Source organism: Phyllobates terribilis, unplaced genomic scaffold, assembly GCF_046119375.1.
Source record: "Phyllobates terribilis strain yellow unplaced genomic scaffold, ASM4611937v1 Scaffold_1__5_contigs__length_1240528914, whole genome shotgun sequence".
Classification (NCBI taxonomy): domain Eukaryota; kingdom Metazoa; phylum Chordata; class Amphibia; order Anura; family Dendrobatidae; genus Phyllobates; species Phyllobates terribilis.
In genome coordinates this window covers 1,095,332,704-1,095,356,934 of record NW_027362761.1, presented here as the reverse complement: position 1 = coordinate 1,095,356,934, position 24,231 = coordinate 1,095,332,704, and the positions used below count along the sequence as shown (strand labels likewise).

Genomic DNA, 24,231 nt, shown 5'->3' with positions numbered 1-24,231 from the left:
GACATTCATCTCCAAGCCCACCTGCACTACCGCATCTTCCCTGCAACAGCCACTGCCTGACTAATGGAGAATCCCAGGAGAATTCAGCAATTTGCTCTGGGTGCTGACAGCAGCAATCAGCTGATTATCATGGCTTTCTAAAAGATGTCTGACACCCCTTTAAATGTCCCCCTAAAACAAGGGCCAAGAACCCCATCCTTAATGCCAATGTCTTATGAACTTAAGTTTAACACAGAAACAGCAGCGTGCACACATTCTTGGACACACCTGTTAAAAGCTAAGTAACATTCGTCAAATACTGTCAGACATGCTCTGACAATGGCTTTTTTTATAGTGTTTCACTTAACCATTTGATGACTGCTGAATGACTAACGATAGGGCCGGTCTGCATATAACTTGTCAATGTAGGCTGGAAACTTTGGCTGCCACTATGGAAGACGAGAGCTGGACCTTGGGATGTCACTTACCCTGTATGGGCTATAGATGTAAAAGAGAGTCAGGTCAACTCTAGAAACCTGCATACACATTAGATAAAAAGTCGGCCAAACCCGCAGACTATCTAATGTGTAGGGGGCCTCCAGTCTAAATGTGAACAGCCAATCCTTTTGTTCAGACAAGCCGCTAACAGAAGATTGTGGCAGCGACTCTCAAAGAACACAGGAACCCTGTATGGGGGTAGTTGGGAGAGAAACCCATCAGCCAAATGATTGTTCAGCCGACAGCCATCTAAGGTCTGTCACCAACGTAAAATAAACATAAAAATATTCGTGAATTTGGGAAAAAAAAAGACAAAATTGTGATTTTTAGCATAAACCTGCACAATGGATTACGGTTTTCGTTACAGTCATCTTAAAATTTGCCACAAGAAGAAACACTGTAGTTTGGATGAGCAGTTGCAGTATATCTTCCATTTATGATTTTTTTCATCGTCTAAAACTTAAATTTTTTGTACATTTTTCCTTTATGCTGAATTATTTATTTATTTTTTAAATGGTACAAAAATTCCCATAAAAAAAGAGAATACATAGTAGTTAAACCTGCGTGTACTAAAAGTTGTGCATCTGATCATTAGCAGGGAGATGTGCACTGGTAGTGAAGTGGTGATTACATGGAGCACATTAAAACGTTATATTTTCAGACAAGTCAAGGCAGGCCATCTTATATTTAGATTTCCGCTGTATTTTCTACTAGAAACAAAACTAATGCTGGCATTTCTTCTCCACATATCTGTAACGGGACATAGAAAATACATTTCACATAAAGGGCAGGCAGTATCCCTGTAGTCGAAATGGAGCCAGAAAATGGACCTTTAAGACTGACATCTCTAGAGGCTCCTTATATATTGGCTGGATTAAACTTTGGGTGAACCGTTTAGCTTATATTCTCTGTGGTCACATGTGATGATGTGGATTTCATTGAGTTTATGTAACGATGAGCTGCATCTCTGTCACTCGCCTGTGGTTGTATCAGTCATTTAAAGCAGTCACAGCTCGTGAAGGAGCCAATCATGAGTGAAACCTGGTAAAGTAGTAACAGCCTCATAGATTAGGTCAATCGCTTGGTATCACCCACCTATATCTACGCAAGAAACGTAAGTTTACAGTCAGCTCCCGGGTATGTCAGTGCTGTCACTAAGAAAAGCTCCCACTGAGATTTCAGAACAGGAGTGGAAACCAGTACATCTTGTTTGCCATTCATTCTGATGGAAACTGAAAATTCCTGAGCGCACCTTTATACTTAATACCAGTGTGTGACTAACATCACCCTCACTCTCCAGAGACGACACATGGCTGGCTAACACCTGCCCTCCTTATACGACCATGGCTCAGTGCTGAACTATGAGGGTGACCAACCCTTTAACAGGCTTTCAATGTGTCTCTTGGAAGACTGTAGACCACCGTTCAGTTGTGGCCAAATATTTGAAGACTGACAAAATTTTGGTTTTCAAAAAGCTTGCCATTTCAGTGTTCTTAGATCTTTTAGTCGGCTGTTTCTATGGTTATTGAAGTACAATTATCACTTTTATTGACAAATACATTGAGTTTATGAAAAGATTCCAAATTTACAGTGTTGTCCCTTATTTATCAAAACTTTTGTCCTTCGCCCTGCCAAGCTGGATATAGGCTTCTGGACCAAATCCTGACTGATGATTGCTCATTCTTGTCTAATCAGTGCTTGCAGTTTGTGTTTTTGGTTTGTCCACCTGATTTTTGAGGATTGACCACAGGTTTTCAGTGGGATTGAGAGCCGGGGAATTTTCTGGCCATAGACCCAAAATGTCAATGTTTTGTTCACTGAGCCACTTATCACTTTGGCTTGTGACTTGGTCTCCTTCATGTTGGAGAAAGCATTGCTCATCACCAAACTGTTCCTGGAGAAGCTGCTCTTGGAGGATGTTTAGATCCCATTCTATATTCATAATAGTGCTCTTAGGCAAAGTTGAGAGTGAGCCCCCTCCATGGATGAAAAGCCCCCACACGACTGGTCTTAGGATGCCTTACTCTTGGCAGACACAGGACTTGTGGTAGCGCTCACCTTTCCTTTATTTCAATCCATGGCCAAGAAACTTTGATTCCCGATTCTCAATGGGATTCAGATCTTCAAAGAGCGAATGGACAAACAAAAATACTCTCAGAACTTGTTCACAAGACCATATTTTCGGTCCGAGTGCTATTTGTGAGAATAAGGCTATGTGCACACGATGCGGATTTGGTGCGTTTTTTCCGTGCGGAAATGCAGCAGAAATGCATTGCATACCTCATCCCATGACATTTTGCAAGTTCTGTGCACATGGTCAGGATTTTTTTTGCGCGGATTTTAGGTGCGGAAAAAAACGCAGCATGACCATTTCTTGTGCGTTTCCGCATGCAGATTTGCCTATACAATGCATTGGAAAAACGCATGGCAAATCCGCAAGTAAAAACGCGTGCAAAATTCGCATGCGTTTTTTCTGCCAAGCACATGCAAAAATGCTTCAGAAAATTTCTGCATCGTGGACACAGTCAAATAGCACCGCACATGCACCAATATTTTTCAATGGGCCAGTGCAGAGGAGTTTTTTGGGAGAAAAAAAAAAAAATTAAAAGATATTGCAGCATGAACTTATTTCTTCCGTAAATAGTTGAGACTTGCCCACTCAAGGATATGGGAGCACAAAAAAAAAAAAAAAGTAAAATTGGATGCCATTCAGAGCCACAGTATACCATACAGATACATTGCGACTATGTAATATAGGAAACTGAGTAGAAAGAAAACTGATTGTATACGGACCGCACATTGATGACGAGAGAAAAAAAAAAAGTTCCACTATTCTGGATGAAGGTCTGAACACTTTTATACGCTCCTGTGAACCTACCCCCAAAGGCTCGCTCACACCACCATATAGATTTTTTTATTGGATTGTACTCAGATCAATGTTACTCAATAAAAAAAGAAAAATAGCCTCATGCTGCAAGTTCACTCCAAAATTGGATGGGTGCGAGGATAAAAAAAAATAAATAATAAAAATATTGGATGTCACAGTATGGTATCCAATTATTACAGATACATGACAATTCTGTAGCATCGGAAACTGTACATTGTCTTGTAAAATATTAACAGCTGCTGAGTAAAAAGACGGAATGTAAATTAACAGCACACCGATGACAAGTGAGAAAAATTGTCCAACTTTTCAGGATGAAAATTGGAACGATTTTTTTATACTGTCATTTGACTCCAGCTTAATTGTGATAAACTCCAAGCACTGATTAGACAAGAATGGGCGGTCATCAGTCAGGATGGCCCAGAAGCCAATATCCAGCTGCCACAGAAAAGGGCACAAGTCTTGAAAAATAGGGGTCAACATCTGTAAATATTGAGTGTTTTCATAAACGATGTATTTCTCAATTAAAAGGGTAAAAACTTCTGAAATGCTGATAACTGTACTTCAGTAACCAGAGAACTAAAAGATCTAATACACCATTGTGTGAAAACCACAATTGGTGTCAGTCTCCAAACTTTAGCCATGATTGTAAACCTATATTTACATAAGTATTGGGACAGGTCTTAATAATTGAATTCAGGTTTTTAAATGCAGTCTCATTGTCACAGATATATAAAATCAATGAACGCTCATGGGTCCCAAGAGTGGCCCTGTAATAGGGCAGAGGTGCTGCAACAAGTCATTTCTGAAAAATCTTCCTCCAACAACTGTAAGAAAGTGTAAAAGTTTTGGAGCAGCAGCAACTCAGAAGATCATGTAAAGTCACACAGAGCGAGGTCACCGAGTGCCGATTATTATTGTGTATAAAAGCCACCAACACTCTGCCGACTCCAGGAGAGTAAAAACCTGGTATGAATATCAACACAAAAACTGTGTCTCCATCAGGAGCATCATGGCCTGGGTTTCTATGACCAAGCAGCTGTATGCAGCCTTACATCACCAAGCACAATGTTAAGTATCGAATGGAGTGGTATAAACCACCACCAATGGGCGCAGTGGAGACTTGTTCTGTGGAGTGACGATTAAGCTTCTCTACCTGCCATCTGATGGGCGAGTCTGGGTTTGGTGAATACCAGGAGAATGTTGCAAACGGTTGTTGTGGGGTTGTATTTCATGGATTAGCCTAGGCGACTTCGTTCCAGTGAAAGGAAAGTTTAACGCTTCAGCATCTAAAAATCACCTTGGAGAAGTTTCTGCATCCAGCTTTGTGGGGATAATTTTGGGAAGGCCCTTTTCTGTTCCAGCATATCTGTGCCCAAGCACAATGCTGTAATGACCATAAAGGCATGGGTGGCGAGATTGGTGAAGAATAACATGACTGATTGTAAAGAGTAACTTCAACTCCACTGAACACCTTTGGGATGAACAAAAGTGGAGATTGTGAGCCCGGCCATCAGGGTCTGACCTCACAAATTCTCTTTTTAGATAAATGGGCAAAAATTCCCACAGACCTCTCCAAAATCTTATAGAACGCCTTCCCAGAAGGGTGGGAGCTGTTATAGCTACAAAGTAGGATTTTAGGAGTGTGGTGCCATTAACGCACCTGTAGGTGTAATGTGGACGCGTCCCTTTGTATATCTATAATATACTTACCTTGTAATGTCTTCACATCCTGTTCTGTCCATACGTGTCCAGATCCCGGAATTCCAAGCGGCGGATGTTCGTCGACCGCCATATTGGGACGCCCAAGTGATGGGTGTCTCAATATGGAAACCGCTGGTGGTACCAGCCCCTTGCACGGTACCACCAGCAGAACACCGTTGCGAACACGCCGCTGCGATCAGCCGAATGATTCACTGACCGCCGCCATCTTTGTACAACTGCATGCGCAGTTTTAATGTGACCGCCGCTATCTGCCTGCACAAAGATGGCGGCGGTCTGATTTACTGCGAGGGGAGACAGCTCAAACAAGAGAACACATGAGGGAAGAAGACAGCACAGGGGTGGAGAGAGAGAGAGAGAGAGAGAGAGAGCAGACAAGGGGGAGAGCACATGGGGTAGACAGATCAAAGAAGAGAGCACATGAGAGGAGAAGACAGCAGATGGGGGAGAGAGAAAGCGCACAGGGGGGAGAGAGCTCAAACAGGACAGCACAGGAAGGAGAGAGCCAGCAGACAAGGGGGATAGCACAGACGGGAGAAGTCAGCACATGGGGGAAAGAGTGGATAGGTGCGTGAGCACATGGGGGGGGGGGGGGGGGGATTCTCAAAGCTGCAAAGCCTGACCCCCATCGTGACATTACTGCCCTCCCGATGCGACTTCATCGGGCCTCCATCTCATATTATATAAACAGTGATGAGAGTTTAGAGATTATTGTCATCACTGAAGTTGGCAGCTTTCCTTATGAATAAAACCATACCTGAAGTATGGAAAAAAATGAATTGGTGGAATTGCATCATAAGCCGTTCTCGTTTATCATTTTATTCCACCCTTCACTCTCTTTATAAAAAAGAAAATCATTAAGATAATAAACCATCGGATGGAAACATTTTTTTTTATTACCAACAGAATGTTTTAAACTTGTCAATATGTGAAGTTTTAGACGTCCTCACTGTTTCCACCCTTGTTGTTTCGGGCGAGAGTCCATAGATGACAGTCACCACAGAGGGCTTTAAACTGCTCCTTCTGCTTACGTGCAGTTTTTCAATTGATGAGATGGCATTACATATACTTGAAATAAGCCAAAAGGTTGCAATGTTTTATGGGATTTATTGCCTTTGTACAAATTTTTTTGGCCAAAAATCTGCAACGGAGCCCAAACAATGCAGATGTGAATTGGAATTTCACATAGAAAAACATGATGCTGAATATAACAGTGTGCAGAAGTCTGGTAAATCTACTCACGTTCTTGTAAGCATTCTGTGTCAGTGCAGTAAGACTGAGACTGCCTCAGCTGCAGAAAAGGGGAAAAAAGCAAGTAAATATGGTATACTGATTGTCAGTAAATGAAAGATGAAAAAAAACAGTTACGCAAGTTACTGGCTAGAGAAGAAAAACCCGGTCATAAAGCGCCTCTTACCCCAGATCCTCCACCTCTATATCAAATTATAGAGGACGTTCCAATATGGAAGGCTTTTCTATGTTCCTTATTATACATAGACTTTAAATAAAGCTATATTCACACTAATATTTCTTACCTCAGTAAGCCAAAACCAGGTGAGGAACAATCAGAGAAAAAAGTATAATAGAAACAAGTCACCAATTCTGCATTTATCACCCACTCCTGGTTTTAACTCCCACTCCTGAGAAAAAATACCGACCGAATACTGATAGTGGGGCCGTGGCCTTAAGCAGTGAATTGCCAGCGGTTTTGGTATCTGGTCACAAGATGATCAGCTAATTATTGGGATGTTTAATATAGAAATTGTCGATGAACTCTAGATCATAGTCTTCACAAAGCAGAAAAGCGTCTGCAAAAACCAAAGGCAATTAGGAATTTCTAGTACACTTAAAAGGAATATTCCCATCATCAAGATCATATCCCAATGTATAGTAGGTGTAATATTATTATTATTAATAGCAAATACCTCCAATTAGAAATGTAGTATAGTTCTTCTGATTTGCTATGTCTTTTTCCCCATACAGGGCATTGAAGCAGCTTGGGTATCCATAGTTACAGTATGTTAGTTGCTAGTGGTCGTAACCTTGGACACCTAAGCTACTGCAATGCCCTGCACATGGGGTAAGCGACATAGTGAATCAGAAGAACTATACTACATTTCTAATTGGAGGTATATTCTAATATTATTACTCCTAACTACATATGGGGATAGGGTCTTGGAGAATAAGTAATATAAATCAGACCACTCAAGGGCATGGCTTCTGATATAATAGAAATAGCAAAAACTAATATTAGGCTGGTGCTGTTAAATGGGTATTCTCATCTTAAAGATCCTATCCCAGTATGTAGTAGGTGTAATAATAATATCAGCAAATACTTCCAATTAGCAATGTAGTCTAGTTCTTCATGTAGCTTACCCCATGTGCAGGCATTGCAGTACCTTAGGTGTCCATGGTAATGACCACTCATTTAGTGACAGTTGTTAGTGGTCGTAATTATTATCTAAGCTACTACACATGTGGCAAGCAACATCTGCTGCGGCTACTACTACTACTACTACTGCGGCTGCCTCTTTAAGTTGATTTATTAAAAGAATCGGGTGTTATCCTTACCAAATTTATCAGTCTTCGCATTGCATAGTCATGGGAGCAAATGCACTCACAGGGATCAAAATTGCCGTCTGCCATTTTTACGACAAGTGCGTCTACAGCAACCTGTGAAAAGTGAAGATGCAAGTTCTTTATTGTAAGAATGAGATATGGACTAGAACAGAAAACCAACAATGCGCATCAAGCATCATACAAAAGATGCTTTACCCGCAGAGATTGAGTGTATACCTACACTGCTCAATTTGCAGTTTTATCTCAGTTTTGCCCTAAAAACTGGAGTTTTTTTTCTCCATCTGCAAAACTGTGATATATGCATATAAACAAATCGAGATAATGGAGATGATGCAGTTTGCTGCTTGGATATATTCTTATGCATAAGGCTGTGATCACACATTGCAGATTTGGTGCATTGTCATGCCAGGTTGCTACTACTGTACACAGGCTAAACAACTTTTAGTGTGGTGCAATCATAAATCTTCTAGACAATGCCTTTATGACGTTACCTGCAGTTATTTGCAAAACAAAGAATAATTGAACACATCCCTGACCTGTGTGCACCCTCTAGTGGCAGCACATATACACAGCGCAACTAGAACAACTGGATATGAAGCACAGAAGTATATGGCTACTATTGACCCAGAAACAAGGAAAACAGGATTCTCAAGCTCTGTAGCAGACAGAACACTACATACATACAGTGTATAATAAACCACCACTTTACTGTGGCTAGGCAGTATTTCAGCAGCTTGCAGAGATTAGTGAAGTTCACTAACAATTAGTATTTTTTGATGCCGTGCAATTAGACGCACATCTAGTCTTGTGCACCGGCTGGACAAAGAATAAGTAATATAAGCCTGGGTTCTTCGGTTACGTTTCTGTATATTTTCTATAACTGGATTATACACCGCTCACATGAATGTTCTAAAAGAATAGTTTGCACAGAGATGAAGAATTCGATCCACATGGAGGAGCGCGCTCGTACTCGCTGATGCTTCCCAGCTACAATGTTTGAGGGATGGGACGTTCTGTATATTGGCTCCATATTTCAAGTGACCAAACAGGTGTCTGCAACTTGTCTATTACTCGCTGCCACCCAACAATTTAGCGATATGTCTGAAAAAGAACCCAAAAAATTCAAATCACCATGGGTGGGAGAGTTGCAGTCACATGCAACTGACATTGAGGTTTAAGGGGGTAAAGTTTTGTGCGACTTGCTACCTGCAATAAAATAAATATATATTTTTTTATCTATCTAAATATACACAAAAAATCCAAAAAAAGGATGGTCTTTTTTTTTGTTGTTGCAATGATCAAAGTCCTGGGTCACAATATAAATCAACTGAAAATCATTAAAGGGAATCTGTCAGCAGGCTTTGGCTACCTGATCCGAGAGCAGCCTGATGTAGGCAAAGAGACCCTGATTCCAGTAAGGTGTCACTTAGTTTACTGGATGAAGCAGTTGTGCCACAGAGTTTTTAGATTTAGCAATGCAGCAGAGCTGAGAATGCTAACCCCACCCACACTATGTACATTGTCTATTGACAGTGAGCTGCTTATCACAGGAGGGGGCGGAGTTGGACTAGCAGTCATGTGCACATCAGACCTGGCAGTGATAATCTCCTGGTGATAAAACCTTAACTATAAACAAACAATAGCACACAGCCTGATACATGACATATTGTTGAATTCAGTGTTTTAACCCCTATCTCCTGCTGTCCTCAGATTACATAGCATAAACCTGCTGACTGATTCCCTTTAAATGTAATGCCTGGCCAAAAAATACATGTCAGCATGAGCTATGTATATATAAAATTATAGAGCATTTCTGATAAAGTCGCAAATCACCAAGCACGTTGTTAAGTTGTCCTGCTGTGGATCTTCTGCCTAGAAATTCCATACGAAAAATCTGCAGCATATCCACCATGTTTGAACACACCCTTCCATAAGAATGGTGCCTGGGCATCAAGCAAAGCAGACCCTCCTCAAACAGGACAGAAAGACAGACAGTTGTTCTTCAATGCCTACACAATACTGCTATACAATGCCCAAATAGTGGAAGAGTTGATGACAAAATCTTTGCCGGTCCAGGGCAGTGAAAGGGTTAATGATAAAAGCCCTGGGTCAACAGAGCTGGTGGGATGAGAGACAGATAGGTGGATGACCCAGCACTGGGCAAACAAATCACAGCCGCAGATCATCAGATTCACTGACAAGAACATGCCCTGGAGGCCAAGCTTCCTGGAATAAAGCTCCTCTTTCCATTCCAGCAGTATAAATAGAGTTGAAAGATTTCGTCCATCATATATACATTATGGAGCCTTTGCCCTCCTAACAAATGCCAAAAGTGCCTGCAGAAACTTTTTCTAAAGTCTAAAAAGTTTGTAGGTTTTACACAATCAGGAGGGGCAAGCAAAAAAAGTCCCAAAACAGCCTGATGTTGAGCTATAAGGATGACTTTATCCTACAGGGCAATAATATTACATGCAGGGTGTTGCGATACAAAAAGATAATTGCATAAAATAGGAGCCATATGCATGTACTATAGTACTCTAGGCATGGATGCATTGGTGTAACGTTGGCTGCGATATATAAAACTACTCAGACATGTCAGGTTCATGTAAAGGTTTTCCATTGTAACAAGTGTATGCAAAGTGAACTCCCTCATTTCTTATATTAAAAAAATAAAATAAAATTAATTTGTTTTGTTTTTTCCAGAAAATATCACTAGCGCCAATCCATTCTAGGGTCAAAAGAAAAAAACAAACAGATTCTTAAGAATGTCACAAGATTACCGAGACTATTGTATCACACTCCGACCCCATCAGAAATGGCTCATGTGTAATAATTAGTAATACATTTACTGTAGTTATATGGCAACATCAGGCTTTTTGACACCATGATTCCTAAAGTACATATGTAACAAGCTATGCATTTAATTCTAAATCAATTCATTTTAACATATTATTAAATACATTTATTTTGAAGCCGTCACTCCAAAAGTTCTAAGAGTCCATATGGGAAGAGAAAAAAATGCATTTAGACTGATTATCAGGAACGCGAGTACTAGGAACACTTGTTTCCCGATAATCATCCAAGTTAAACATTCTGACATTCATCTCACACAGCAAAGCAATAAAATCATTTTCAGTGCAAGATTAAAAATTATCGTCAAACAAGACATGTGCTGTCGAGAACAATGATATTCTATAAAGTTTAAAGGCAATATGTCAGCAGTTTTTTGCCATGTAATTAAAGAGCAGCATGATGTAGGAGCAGAGACCCTGATTCCAGTCATGTATCACTTACTGGGCTGCTTGTTGCGGTTTCAATAAAATCAGTGTTTTATCAGCAGAAAATTATCAATACAGGACTAGATGTCTTGTGCCTCCTAGTCAACTGCTCTTTGTAATCCCGCCCACAACACTGATTGGCAAATTTCTATGTACATTGACAGAAAGCTGCCAATCAGTGTTGTGGGTGGGGTTATACAGGGCCCAGCATTCTGACAGAGTGGGCAACTTCACTTTTTATTTTTTCTGGACAGATAATATTTTATACAGACAAACTGGAAAACCATAATAAATCAATCTGATTATCAGTGTACATATGTACAGCCCATAATTCTGATATGAGACGTTAGCTGCATTCCCTGTAAAATGATAATTACAGTCAAAATAATGTAAGTTTCTTCAGCTTCAGAAAAAAAAAAATAATCACAGATGCCTTAATTTTTTACGGACAGGGCAAAAAAGTGCTCTATTTTTAGAGACTGTCCTGGAATTTCTGGACCGTTGATAACATAGCATTCAGAGATCTGCTAGAGCGGCAGCAGAGAAAACTGATTGCATGAAAACAACAACAAGCAGCCCAATAAGTGACACATCGCTGGAATCAGGGTCTCAGCCCCTACATCATGCTGCTCTCAGATTACATAGAAAAAAATCCTGGTAAAAGATTCCCTTTAATGATCGTTCTTGGAAGCGCAGTCAGCCTGACCGAACAGGAGATTAAACGTCCACTGCTTGTTTAATTGTGGTGATCGTGTAACATAAATGTAGCCTTAGAATCAAAAGACCATTCAAAATGTCACCAATACAAAACCCTGCTGACTATTAGGATGTGACAGAAGTACGACCCTATTTTGAGCCAAGAGTGGATCACTCAGAACAGGAAAGCAGGGGTTAACGAAGACAAACAAGATTTATCCCAAAGTATCAAAATAACAGCATAATGTTCTAAAACTCCAGTTCCTCTTTTTAGCTCTGAAAGTTAGCGGACTAGAAAGGAAATTTACATAGAAGATAAAATTAGGTAATTTTACTAAGCAAAAAGAAACAAATGTAAAATAGCTGCAATATGTTAGGACAGCAGCCAAGAAGACTCCAGATACAAAAGTGTAAGAATCAGATAATGTGTGCGGGTGTGTCTTTAGAGGAACAAGTCGTAGTTATTTTTTTAAAGACACCGTTATTGTGAAAGGGATCCTGGGTGTGAATCGATTCCCAGGTGCATCAGTAATCTGTCGTCACTGGAGGGGAGCCCTGAAAACCACCTCCTGCCGCTCTACTTGGGATCAGCTGGCTTGACTGACACATGGATTCCCTTTAAGGGAGAGTCCAGTGCAGATGAAATCCCTTTATGCCATCCATATGCCCTACTAGGTGTTATGGAAAGGATTTGATGTAACAAGTGAAACTCTTTGGGTATGTGCACACAGAGATTTTGAAGAAGTCAAAGACGATGAGTTTTCAATTGGAAACTCATTCAGGAAATGCTCCTTCTTTGGGGAGTTTTCATTTCTTGAAGCAGATTTGAAGGGGTTTTCAAGAATTTTTACAGTGATTTTTTTCTTAAAGTTTTTTTTTTTTTTTGCAGTATTCTGACTGCACAGTGCCTGGTTTGGAGTGTTTTCCATCACAAGATGCTTTAATGAAATGAAGTGTACTTTCTTTTTTCCTACCAGGAATTTTTCAAAGCTGAGTGTGCACATTCCCTTATTCTCCTACACTAATCTAGACCAGGGCTTCTCAAACTTATTCTTCTGAGGCTTCTCTAGACGGGACAAGAAAATGCCTGTGCCTCGCCAGACGGAATAGGTTGATGTCTCGGACTCACTATCTGTAGTTGAAGTCCACACAAAAATTTTAAATATTTCTCAAATTTTTTTCTTTTTCTCCTGATCCTAGTATAAAATTTACAGTAAGTACAAAATGAGTTAATCATGTTACTATAGCACTGTCAGCATGTCATTGCCTCTAAGAGAGAGGCCTCACAGCTGGAGAAGCACTAGACCACCAGGGAAGCAAGCAATATCATCTCTAGTACTGTGCACCACAAGCAACAGCTCTTGCATGGTCCTACACTAGCATTTCTCAAAATGTATAAGCCAAGCACCCCTTACCTAAAAGGGTTCTCGCTTCTGCATGGGGAGGAAAGAGACCATGCCTGTCAGGTCAAGACTGAACGGTATCATGCATCGGTCATTCAAAACAGTAGGATGTGTGCAAGCTCCAGACGACGCAGTACCATGCATGTCTATCCCCAACCGATGCAAAAGTGACAGGTGCTGTAGATCCCTTGAAGGGACTGTCAGCACAAAATGGCTGTTCAAACCAAGTACAGGCACTTGGTGTACCCTTAGTGTGGCCCAACAGTTCAGTGCACCTTCTCATCTACATATTTTCCATCCATCTATGTCCTCCTCTGACTCTATAAAGCCAGAGCAGTGAATGAAAGAAGATGAGGAGGTGGAGATAAAGACAGAGAGAAAACAAGTAGGTGGGAAGGTGCAAGTAAATGTTTGGCCACACCAAGGGTGCACCGAGTGTCTGTGCTTGGTTTGAAACCGAGGACCTACACCAGCAGAGAAGTTGACGTTAATACCACCACTACCCAAAATCATTAATGAAGCATGTACTGTCTAATGAGACAGCTTTGTGATCAAGCGTTCAACTGTCAGTTCTTTAAAATGCATGGCAGTATTTGAAGTATTTAATGCTGGGACACAGCAAGCACTAAAAGGAAGGTTTCCCAACCTCACCTACTATTTGCCGCAAATTACCACATCTAAGTGAACTTTAGGACATAAACCTTCAAGTAAAATATTTACTTTTCTAGAATTTAGCATTCCTGGATATACAAAGGTTTTCAGATATGGAGAGGCACATACATTAAAGAGAATGGGTCATCAGAAAATGACCTAGTCTTTAAATCAGATTTGTGTTAAATCGATATTTTATTTTTACATGTCAAAATCTGTATTAAAAATAGAAAAGAAATCCTGAAATTTTCACACTGGCCATTTTAAAATTGTAATTATCAAGCATTTTATCTAAACGCCACCGATTTTTCAATTTCAGTTCTAACCTCAGGGTTTAGACGCTTCAGCTCTGCTTTTAGTCTGACACAGCAGATAGTGCGGTGTGTGTTGGCATGAAAAAAGGGGGCTGGCTTTCAGGCTTCATTCATTAGCCAAGTCAGCCCCCCTTCTCCATCACAGCCATTACAAAGACAGTGAAGGAGTAAAGTGGTTAATATAAATTTGTTGGGAACCCACGTGCAGCTAAATTCCTCCAGGCTTATTTTTTGTCAGTATTTTACGACCGTATTTTTAAACAAAACTCTGAGTGTACAAGAAAAAAATAAATAAATAGATAAGTACAAAATGTTTCCTCTGTGTTTAGGTTTTTATAGGAGCAAAATCCACCCAGCGCGAAGCTAAACTTTTAATATATGAACTCAGTTCCGGGAATGAAGTTGGATCACTCTGGTTCTCAAAAAGGACAAATAACTTTGTAATCTCACAGAATGTATCATGCCAGGTCACAAATGTCAAGAGAACAAAGAAAAGAAAACTACAAAAGAAAATGTCAGGTGTCCCACTAAATTAGGTAACTAAACCAATGATTGTAAATGTCTTTCGTCCTCAAAATACATTCAGCATTTCGTAAGCTGGAAAAAAATAAATAGATACAAAGTTTTGACTTGTCATCTGGTTCTCACAGTTCTTAATGGGAAAACCACACACCAAAAAATCTGCTGTGCACAATCTGGTAGAGGATCCTCAGCGTATCAGGCCCATGAGCGCAGACCAACATGGAGGCTATTTTCTGGTGTCAATTTTAGACTATAGGGAAGGTAGAAATAACCCAAGGAATAAAGGACTTACATTTATTCTTTTGAGGGAGGGGTGTATTCTTATGCATATTATCCTATTTTGTGAAATGTCACAGAGACATGATAGGGGATGGTGCCAGAGGAGAATATTAGGGTCCCACCAACCAATCAATAGACTTTGAATCATGGATAGGAGATTCCCATAGACTTCAAATGCATGTAACCCCATCATTGCCAGGAAGGTGCACATATCCTTTATTACTAAACCTAATTCAAGTCTTGTTATGTCTTCTCTTTTATTTATTTACAAGATTATTAAATGATTAAACAGACAGAGGTGATCTGAATGTAGCCATGAACAAAGCAAAGAAAATAAGACATAGCTCCCAAGGAGACAAACATTCCTTACACATGTTGAGTAAGCAGCTGTGAGCCTCTCGGAGGGATCACTGCACAGCTGTAGACCCTGCTCTGTTCTTTACTTCCCGACATTTTAAAGTAAAATTAACACAGAACAATAACAAGGAGACATTTCTTCTGTAACTCAGGGATCCAACTCAGGTACAAAGAGGTTGTCGGAAGGACTAAAAATTGGTCACACACACATTAAAGTTGGTGGAACTGGTTTACTATTTTATTGACTATATGATTGGGGGGAAGGGAGGTGTCTCGACTTTCCTGCCAATGGCAGATGTTGAGGGAAAGTACGGTCAGACATGTTGGATTTCAACATGTCCAATCCATTGGTTCTGAAGAGAAATAAGGCTGAGACCTCGATCACACATCTATTAGTCATGCACATTTTCTATCCATGTTTTCCCACACACACAAAAAAAAAAAAAAATAAGCAGAAAAATCTACTTTTGATTCAATTCGCAGATTAAACCTGCCCATTCAAGTGAATGGATCCATCAAAAAACCGCTTAGCTCTCAACCACCATGTTGATAGGAAAATCGGGACTTTCTGATCAAAAATGAATGAATATTGGAACCAGAGAACTAATTAAAAGCAGCCCTTTCTTTTACTCATGCAAAGAAAAAAAAAAAAAACAAAACTACTGGACATCTGAATGAGGACTTAGCAGTGGTATCTGGCAGTGCCTTATTCACCTATCCCCATTAGGGCTCTTTTACACGTTAGTATTAGTGTTGAGCGAGTATGTTCTGTTCGAGTACGCTCGGGCCGAGCTCCGAGTATTTACAACTGCTCGGAGATATGGTTGAATCGCTCCCGTGTGCATGATTTGCAGCTGTTTGACAATTTTATTGCATGTGAGGAATGTGTAAGAAATAGACATTCCTCTCATGTAATAAAGCTGTCAAACAGTTGCAAATCATGCACACGGGAGCGATTCAACCATATCACCGAGCAGCTATAAATACTCGGAGCTCGGCCCGAGCATACTCGGCGAAAGCGTTAATAGAACATACTCGCTCAACACTAGTTAGTATCTCCGGTACGAGTGGTGACAGTTTCCACACGTACCAGAGACACTGACACATGCAGACCCATTCAAATGAATGGGTCTGTGCACACCTCAGTGTGTTTTCACGGACCGTGTGTCCATGTGCTCCACATGGACACAAGTCCATTTTTTTTTGCAGACACACGGTCCACTAAACGTACCACACAGATGATATCCGAGTGTCATCCGTGCGACACGTATCGGCACCTGGGAATGGCGCTGCTCCCAAGCCCTCATGTGTTCCATGCCAACGCTGCGATCAGCACCAGCAGGGACCATGATGAGGGTAGTAGTGTCTACTCCCGGTGTCCCCACCTATAAAAATAAGAATAAAGTAATAAAATCCATATGCTCACCTCTCCTAGGTGTCCCCCGCTGTAATCCATGTGACCACTGCTGCAGAGTAACCGGGGAGAATGAGCCGCTTCGGAGCTGTGCTCAGTGAGTGACAGGAGACCGCTCTTGATCTGCAGCTCCAGAGCAGCTCATTCTTCCCGGCTCCTCGGCAGCAACGGTCACATGGATACAGTGGAGGACACCTAGGAGAGGAGAGTATAAGGATTTTATTATTTTATTCTTATTTTTACAGGTGAAGGCACCAGGATCAGACTACTACTACCCTCATCATGGTCCCTGCTGGTGCTGATCACAGTGGCGGCAGGGAACCATGGTGAGGGCAGCGTTCAGCACCCGGCGCTTGGGAACAGACTAACTGTAGAACTGATTCCCAGGCCCCGGTCCGTGTGATCCTGATGCGGCACACTGATGCAACACGTAAAACAAACACGGACACAGAGTGTGGCATTGAATTAATCCTGAGTTGAACCTGAAGGGAACTGGATACCCAGGCAAAGTAAACAATGTTTCTGTTTTTTTCACCCTCTCCCCTATAGTCCTTCACTTTCTACTAACCCCCCTAATCCCCACACTTAGTAATGAACTCTTCACCTCTCCCTCCATCTTCCCCACTCATCTCACCTCCTCCTCAGAACTATTCCCCAACATACAATCTTGTGTCTCGAAACACAGACAGCCACCTCATGGCCTCTCCTGCTCCCACCTGCTAACACTTTCCCTACTCTCTCCAAATCCTGGCCCTCCTCACCACATCCCCACAGTCACTTCCGCCTCCTATCCACGATCTGTCACAAACTCTTGCAACCTTTCTAACCTTATACCCATCCGCCCAGCCCCCGCAACAGGAGCTCTATGGAATGCTCGCTCTGTCTGCAACAAACTTTCCTACATCCATGATATTTTCATTACTAACAAACTCTCCTTCCTCGGCATCACAGAAACCTGGCTCACCCCCTCTGACACGGCCTCTCAAGCTGCACTTTCGTATGGTGTGAGAAAGATGGAATCCACCGCTAGCTCCAAATGGCAAGCATGGTGGAGGAGTAGGTTTTCTCCTGTCAGGCAACTGATCCTTCACCCATATCCCACTGCCACCCTCCATTACTCTCCCCTCTTTTGAAGTGCACTGTGTGCGCATCTACTCCCCCTCCAACTGGCCGTCGTTTACCACCCCCTAGGACCAGCGGGCACCTTCCTTGACCACTTCACCACCTGGCTGCTTCATTTCTTTTCCGCTGACATCCCCACTATCATCATTGGCGACTTCAACATCCCCATTGACAGTTCCCACTCATCTGTCTCCAAGCTTCTATCATTCACTTCCTCCTTCAGACTTGCTCAATGGTCTTCTGCCCCCACTCACAAAGATGGCCACACACTGAACCTCATCTTCACCCGCCTCTGTTCCCTATCTAACCTCTCTAGCTCACCTCTCCCTCTTTCTGACCACAACCTACTCACATTCCCTTCCCTCTCCTCTCCAGGTGCACAAGCCCCACTCCACAAACTTGCACACCCACGCAGAAATCTCAAACACCTCAACCTACACTCAGTCTCTGAATCCCTTATCCCTCTCACTGGCATAAGTTCATTACACCATGCAAATGCTGCTGCCACTTTATATAACACCACAACAGCTGCAGCTCTCAATTCGGTCGCCCCCTTCACACATACCACAGCTTGCCCACTCAACAGGCAACCCTGGCACACCAACCTGACTAAAGAACTGCAAAGGGCCTCCTGGGTTGCTGAGCAGAAATGGAAAAGGTCCCACTCCAACGAGCACTTCATCGCATTCAAACAGTTCCTCACTACCTTCAAGTCCACACTTACTGCAGCAAAACAAACATACCTCATCTCTCATATCCTCCCTGTCTCACAACCTTAAACTGCTATTCAACACTTTCAATTCTCTCCGCCGTCCCCCAGCGCCTCCTCCCTCTCCTCTCATCTCGTCCGAAGACTTTGCCTCATTCTTCAAGCAGAAGATTGACACCAAAAGACAAAGTTTTTGCCTAAAGTCCCCACAACCCTTGCTCATAACTACTACTACTGAAACTGTCCTGACCAAAGTCATCAACAACCTACTAATTGTCAAATCCAAGCGACACTACTCTGCCATCCTCCACCTGGACCTGTCATCTGCCTTCGACACAGTGGACCATTCCCTCTTACTATAGACTTTCTCATCTCTCGGCATCACGGACTTGGCCCTATCTTGGATCTCCTCATACTAAACAGACCGGACATTCAGTGTCTCCCACTCAAACACCACCTCCTCATCTCGTCCCTTATCTGTCGGTGTCTGCCAAGGTTCAGTCCTAGGACCCCTACTCTTCTACAGAACAGCTGAGTCTCACAGCCTTCAGTATCACCTCTATGCTGATGACACACAGATCTACCTCTCTGGACCCCATATCTCCTCCCTACTAACCAGAATCCCACAATGTCTGTCTGCTATTTCATCCTTTTTCTCTGACAGATTTCTAAAACTCAACATGGATAAAATTGAATTTATCATCATTCCACAGTCTCACTCAACACCCCCAACTGACCTATCCATCAAAGTCAATGGCTGTCCACTCTCCCCACTCCCGCAAGCACGCTGCCTTGGGGTAATCCTGCACTCCAACCTCTCCTTCAAACCACATATCCAAGCCCTTTCCACTTCTTGCCAACTCAAAAAAAATCTCCCGGATCTGCACATTCTTCAACCACGAATCTGCAAAAACACTAGTGCACGCCCTCATCATCTCCCGCCTCGACTACTGCAACCTCCCTTCAATCACTCTCGCACCCCTCCAATTTATCCTAAACTCTGCTGCCCGACTAATCCACCAGTCCCCCCGCTATTCCCCGGCCTCTCCTCTCTCTCTCTCAATCCCTTCACTGGCTCCCCATTGCCCAGAGACTCCAGTTCAAAACCCTAACCATGACATACCAAGCCATCCACAACCTGTCTTCTCTATAGATCTGTGAACTAGTCTCCCGGTACATACCTGCACGCAACCTCCGATCCTCACAAAATCTCCTTCTCTACTCCCCTCAATCGTATACAAGATTTCTCTCGTGCATCCCCCTACTCTGGAACTCTCTACCCCAACAAATCAGACTCTCGCCTGCTGTGGAAACCTTCAAAAAGAACCTGAAGACCCACCTATTCCGACAAGCCTACAACTTGGAATAAATGGTGCAATAATATTATTATTATTATTATTATTATATCTCAGATACCGTTTTTTCTGGTACCAGAAATATCCGGACGTGTGAAACCGGCCTTAGGAACACATACAGGCTCACTAGTGCATGTGAATGATGGGGGTCATGAACGGTTGCTGTGTGACAACTATAGATAGGTTATGGCCGCCTTCTCTCCTTTTGCTCCTGCTTGTCCAGGGGTCCTTGATTATTATTTTCCAATGATAATTTGATAGAATAAAAAAGTAAATGCAAACCTCTACTATTCTACCCATTCCCTTCCAATAGTAACTTCTTCAATACATCTAAAGCCGAATTCAATAATATATTGTATGTATATACATTGTAGGAGGTGCTCAGCAGATTACTATGTTGCTTCAGTGGGAAATATTCAGTGTAACTTGTGTTTTATTAATTTTAATCTCTGCTTCTTCTAGGCTTAGGGGTCCAGTGGGTGGTCTTAAAAAAAAAAAAAATAGAGATTAAATGAATAATGCAATTTTTACTGAATCGTTCCCCACAAAACTATATACGGTAGTAATCTCCTGAACTGCTCCTACCATATTACCTGCAGATTGGACTGAATTTTAATATCTATTTTTTTAATTTTTTCAGTTAAGTAGGCGGTCCTAGTCACCAATTGCCATAAATAGCAGTCAATCACTGATTAGGACCACCCACTGGACCCCTAAACCTAGAAGAAGCAGAGATTAAAATTAATAAAACACAAGTAAGGCTATGTGCCCACGATGCAGAAATGAAGCAGAAAATTTCAGCATTATTTCTGCATCTCCCTGGCAGAAAAAACGCATGCGGATTGTACATGCGTTTTTCCTGCAGAATACATGCGGATTTGAAGCGTTTTCACATGCGTTTCTGCATGCGGATTGACAAGCGCTTTCCAGGCGATAGCATCACTTGGAAAGTGCTTGACAACTAGGTCACACTGTATAAATCCATGCAAACAGCATGGATTTATACAGTGTGACCGTAAAAATCAAAACAAATAAAGCTATACTCACCCCCGAGGCCCCGGTGTGTGCTGCAGCGCTCGTTCCTGTCTGGTTCCCGGCTGCCGGCATATCGCGAGACAGAGCGGTGAAGGGCCTGCGGTCACATGACTGTGACGTCACCGCAGGTCCTCAAGCGATGCCGGCATTCAGAGAGAAGCCGCCGGACAGGTGAATATAAACTTTATTTGTTATTTTATTCTTTTTTTACAGGTACAATGGTACCCAGGTCTGGATGAGAGTCTCCTCTCCTCCAGAACTGGGTACCATCCGCACATAGAGACGCATAGAAGCCGCTTGTACAAATGTACAGTCGCGGTTTCTATGCGTTTCAATGCAAGTCAACGGCGGGAGTTCCGCTGCGCTTCCGCAAAATTAAATGACATGCTGCGGATTTTTGTGCGCAGCATCAACGCTGCGGAAAAATCCGCAGCATGTGCATAGAACATGAGGAATCCATTTGGGGACCATGGGGTGTGGATTACCTAGCGTTTCACAAGCGTTTCCGCTGCGGAAATTCCGCAGCATAAACGCTTGAAAAACGCTACGTGGGCACTCAGCCTGAAGAATAAAAAATAAACCTATACTTACCCTCTGATGGCCCGGCGTATGTAGCTGCGCTCGCTCCTGTCTGCCAGCTGATCGCGGGACACTGCACTGAAGGGCCTGCGGTCACATGACTGACGTCACCGCAGGTCCTTCAGTCCTGCCCGCAAGCAAAGGGAAGGAGACCGGGGGCCGTCGGAAGGTGAATATAAACGTTATTTTTTATTCTTTTTATTACAGGTACAATGGTACCCAGGTCTGGATGAGAGTCTCCTCTCCTCCAGAACTGGGTACCATCCGCACATTGAAACGCATATAATCAGTGAGTACAAATGTACAGACACGGATTATATGCGTCTCAATGCAAGTCAATGGCGGCAATTCCGCCGCGCTTCCGCAAAATTAATGGACATGCTGTGGATTTTTGAGCGCAGCATAAACGCTGCGGAAAAATAAGCAGCATGGGCATAGAACTTGCGGAATCCCCTTGGGGACCATGGGGGGTGGATTACCTAGCATTTACGCTGCGGAAATTCCGCAGCATATACGCTTGAAAAACGCTACGTGGGCACTTAGCCTTACACTGAATATTTTCCACTTAAACAACATAGTAATCTGCTGAGCACCTCCTGCTCTATAACATGGTGCCTTCAGAATGGACTGCATTTTCTATGCGATAGGTTCCCTCTAAAGAAGACCTGTCACCAGGGCAAACAGGGCCAGTGTTCACACTTCTTTTATTTATTTGTTTTAAAAGGGAATCTGTCAGTAGGACTGTCCTTTCTAACCAATCTATATGGGAATGCAGGTCATTGGAAGCCAAATAAAATGATCCCTTGAAATCTGCGATCTGATGTCTTATTCTGGAGAAGTCCACGATTTTCCTAACATGCAAATGAGCTGTTAAGATCTATGTCCGGCCCATAGATCTCCATGAGAATCTGCATCCAGAGATTATTGTAAATGAAAGGGGGAGTTCCCAGTGTGAGACATGTAGATAAGGAGTGCATACTGTCAGTCAGTAAATATCTCACACTGGTAACACCTCCTCTTCTTTACAGTAAGTTCTGGAGACAGATTCTCAGGGAGATCTATGTCCGACCCATAGATCTTAACAGCTTATTTACATATTAAGAAAAATGTGGATTTCTCTGGAATAAGACATCAGATCGCAGATATCAAGATATCATTGTATTCAGCTTCCCATGACCTACATCCATATCCATCCACGGCTTAGGAAGGACCATCCTACTGACAGATTCTCTTAACATCCACTATACGACTCCATATATATGGGCCTTGTTTTTATTCAGTGCTCATTTTTAAAGGTGTCCAACAATGGGACGGGGCTCACAGGATCCTCGGTGGTCCTGTCTTTAGGCTGCTTTGCATAATTTCACTTTGAGAAAGGTCCTCTTGTAAAGACCAGAAAAATTAGCAGTAAAATATAAGAAAAAGGCCCATATTTCTGGAACCATACGGCAGATTAAAGAACAACAACAATTGGAATATTCAGGGAGCAGTGGGAATAAAATAAGAGCAAAAACTCCCTGGTAATAACAGGTCCTCTTTAAAAGGGACTGTCCACTAGTGAGAAGCCCCTTCTTACATACAATCACCATATACTCCCCTCTCTTACCAGCACCAGTCCAGGATGCCAGTGTATGGTGTCCTGCTGCTCACGTGGGCCCTGCAGCCAATCAGGGCTCTTCACTTCCTCAGGGTGAATCTCGGACGCCTGGTGGAGGTGCGAGCACTGCAGTCCATTAGCGGCCGCTGATTGGCTGCAGTGTTCACATGGTATATCAATAGCATGCGAATATCGGGAGACATGGCATTGGTGGGGGAGGTGAGCATATGGTATTTTTATTTTACAAGGGGGAATAGCATTTAAAAAGGACTTCTCCAAGGAGTGGACAACCCCTTTAAGTCTTTCATACATAGAATTAAAACCGCCATAATTGTGTAGATAACTCCACGGATATTAGAGGAGGTCGAATATAAGTGTGCATCGTCTAATTGGTCCTGGGGCGATGATCTGACCCAACACTGACAGGTGGGGGCAGTAGTGGTTAGCCTAGGTCTGGTCTGTAAACCCCTCAGCATCAGCACAGGAAATATAATGTCTCATCAGGTGACATAATGACAGATAATACCAGGGTATTACACCCCAATAATGCAAAAGACTGTGATAATACTGTGTAATACTGCAGACTGTGCAGGAAAGGGACAGGACACAGAATGCCACCATACCCAGCATGCCCACCATACCCAGCATGGTCACAGTGCAGGAAGGTCGGAAAATTCTCACTGTAATAACAGAAACCCCTAGAAAATAGCAGCGCCGCCTGCAGCAGGCACACATGTAATGCACAGCACTGCCATGGCAGACAGAGCCGCTCCGTGCAGACTATGCGCCGCATACAGGACGTGCCCCCGGCAGTGTGCGTTTCCCTCACCTCTGTGCAGGACACCGCCGGCCGCCTCCGCTGTGCAGGACCAGCTCTGTTTTGGTTCGGTTGTACACGTCATGCTCGTCCACAAACCCGGATCTCCCCGAGCGCGTCCCCAAACTCGAAGGCGCATGCGCGACCCCGCGGGCCCCAGCTGACGTGCGAACACGACCCCTCCATGTAATGCGCTCCAATCATAACAATAAACGTGGAGCACGTGTGGGAGTGGCTAAGAGCAGCCAATCAGAGGCTGCCAGAGCCGGCTTGGCAGAAGAGTGGGTCTAACATGTGGCCACTAGGGGCCGCTGTGGATTGTTAGCTGGTGGAAATGATGAGAGCTGCGCTGTGGATAGGGACAAAGAGCAGGACTAGTGAGGAGAATACTATAACTAGTCCTGTACCGATCAGTGATGATAATAGTATAACTAGTCCTG

At 42.8% G+C, this 24,231-nt stretch overlaps 1 protein-coding gene across 3 annotated transcripts in view; it reads right to left on the bottom strand.

Moving 5' to 3' along the window:
* Window positions 1–23,959, bottom strand: part of SMIM14 (small integral membrane protein 14) — a 29,108-nt gene extending 5,149 nt beyond the window's left edge. The window contains exons 1-4 of one of the 3 annotated variants that reach the window (XM_073645869.1): window positions 23,804–23,939; window positions 8,634–8,764; window positions 7,655–7,756; window positions 6,326–6,374 (exon numbers count right to left, since the gene is read on the bottom strand). In XM_073645869.1, the coding sequence (XP_073501970.1) occupies window positions 6,326–6,374; window positions 7,655–7,756; window positions 8,634–8,693 (211 nt within the window). In that variant the 5' untranslated portion in view covers window positions 8,694–8,764; window positions 23,804–23,939. Of the gene's footprint in view, window positions 1–6,325; window positions 6,375–7,654; window positions 7,757–8,633; window positions 8,765–10,957; window positions 10,983–23,803 lie in introns of those variants that run through there. The other 2 variants (XM_073645877.1, XM_073645884.1) reach the window with 2 other exon arrangements.
* Window positions 23,960–24,231: the final 272 nt, after the last annotated feature.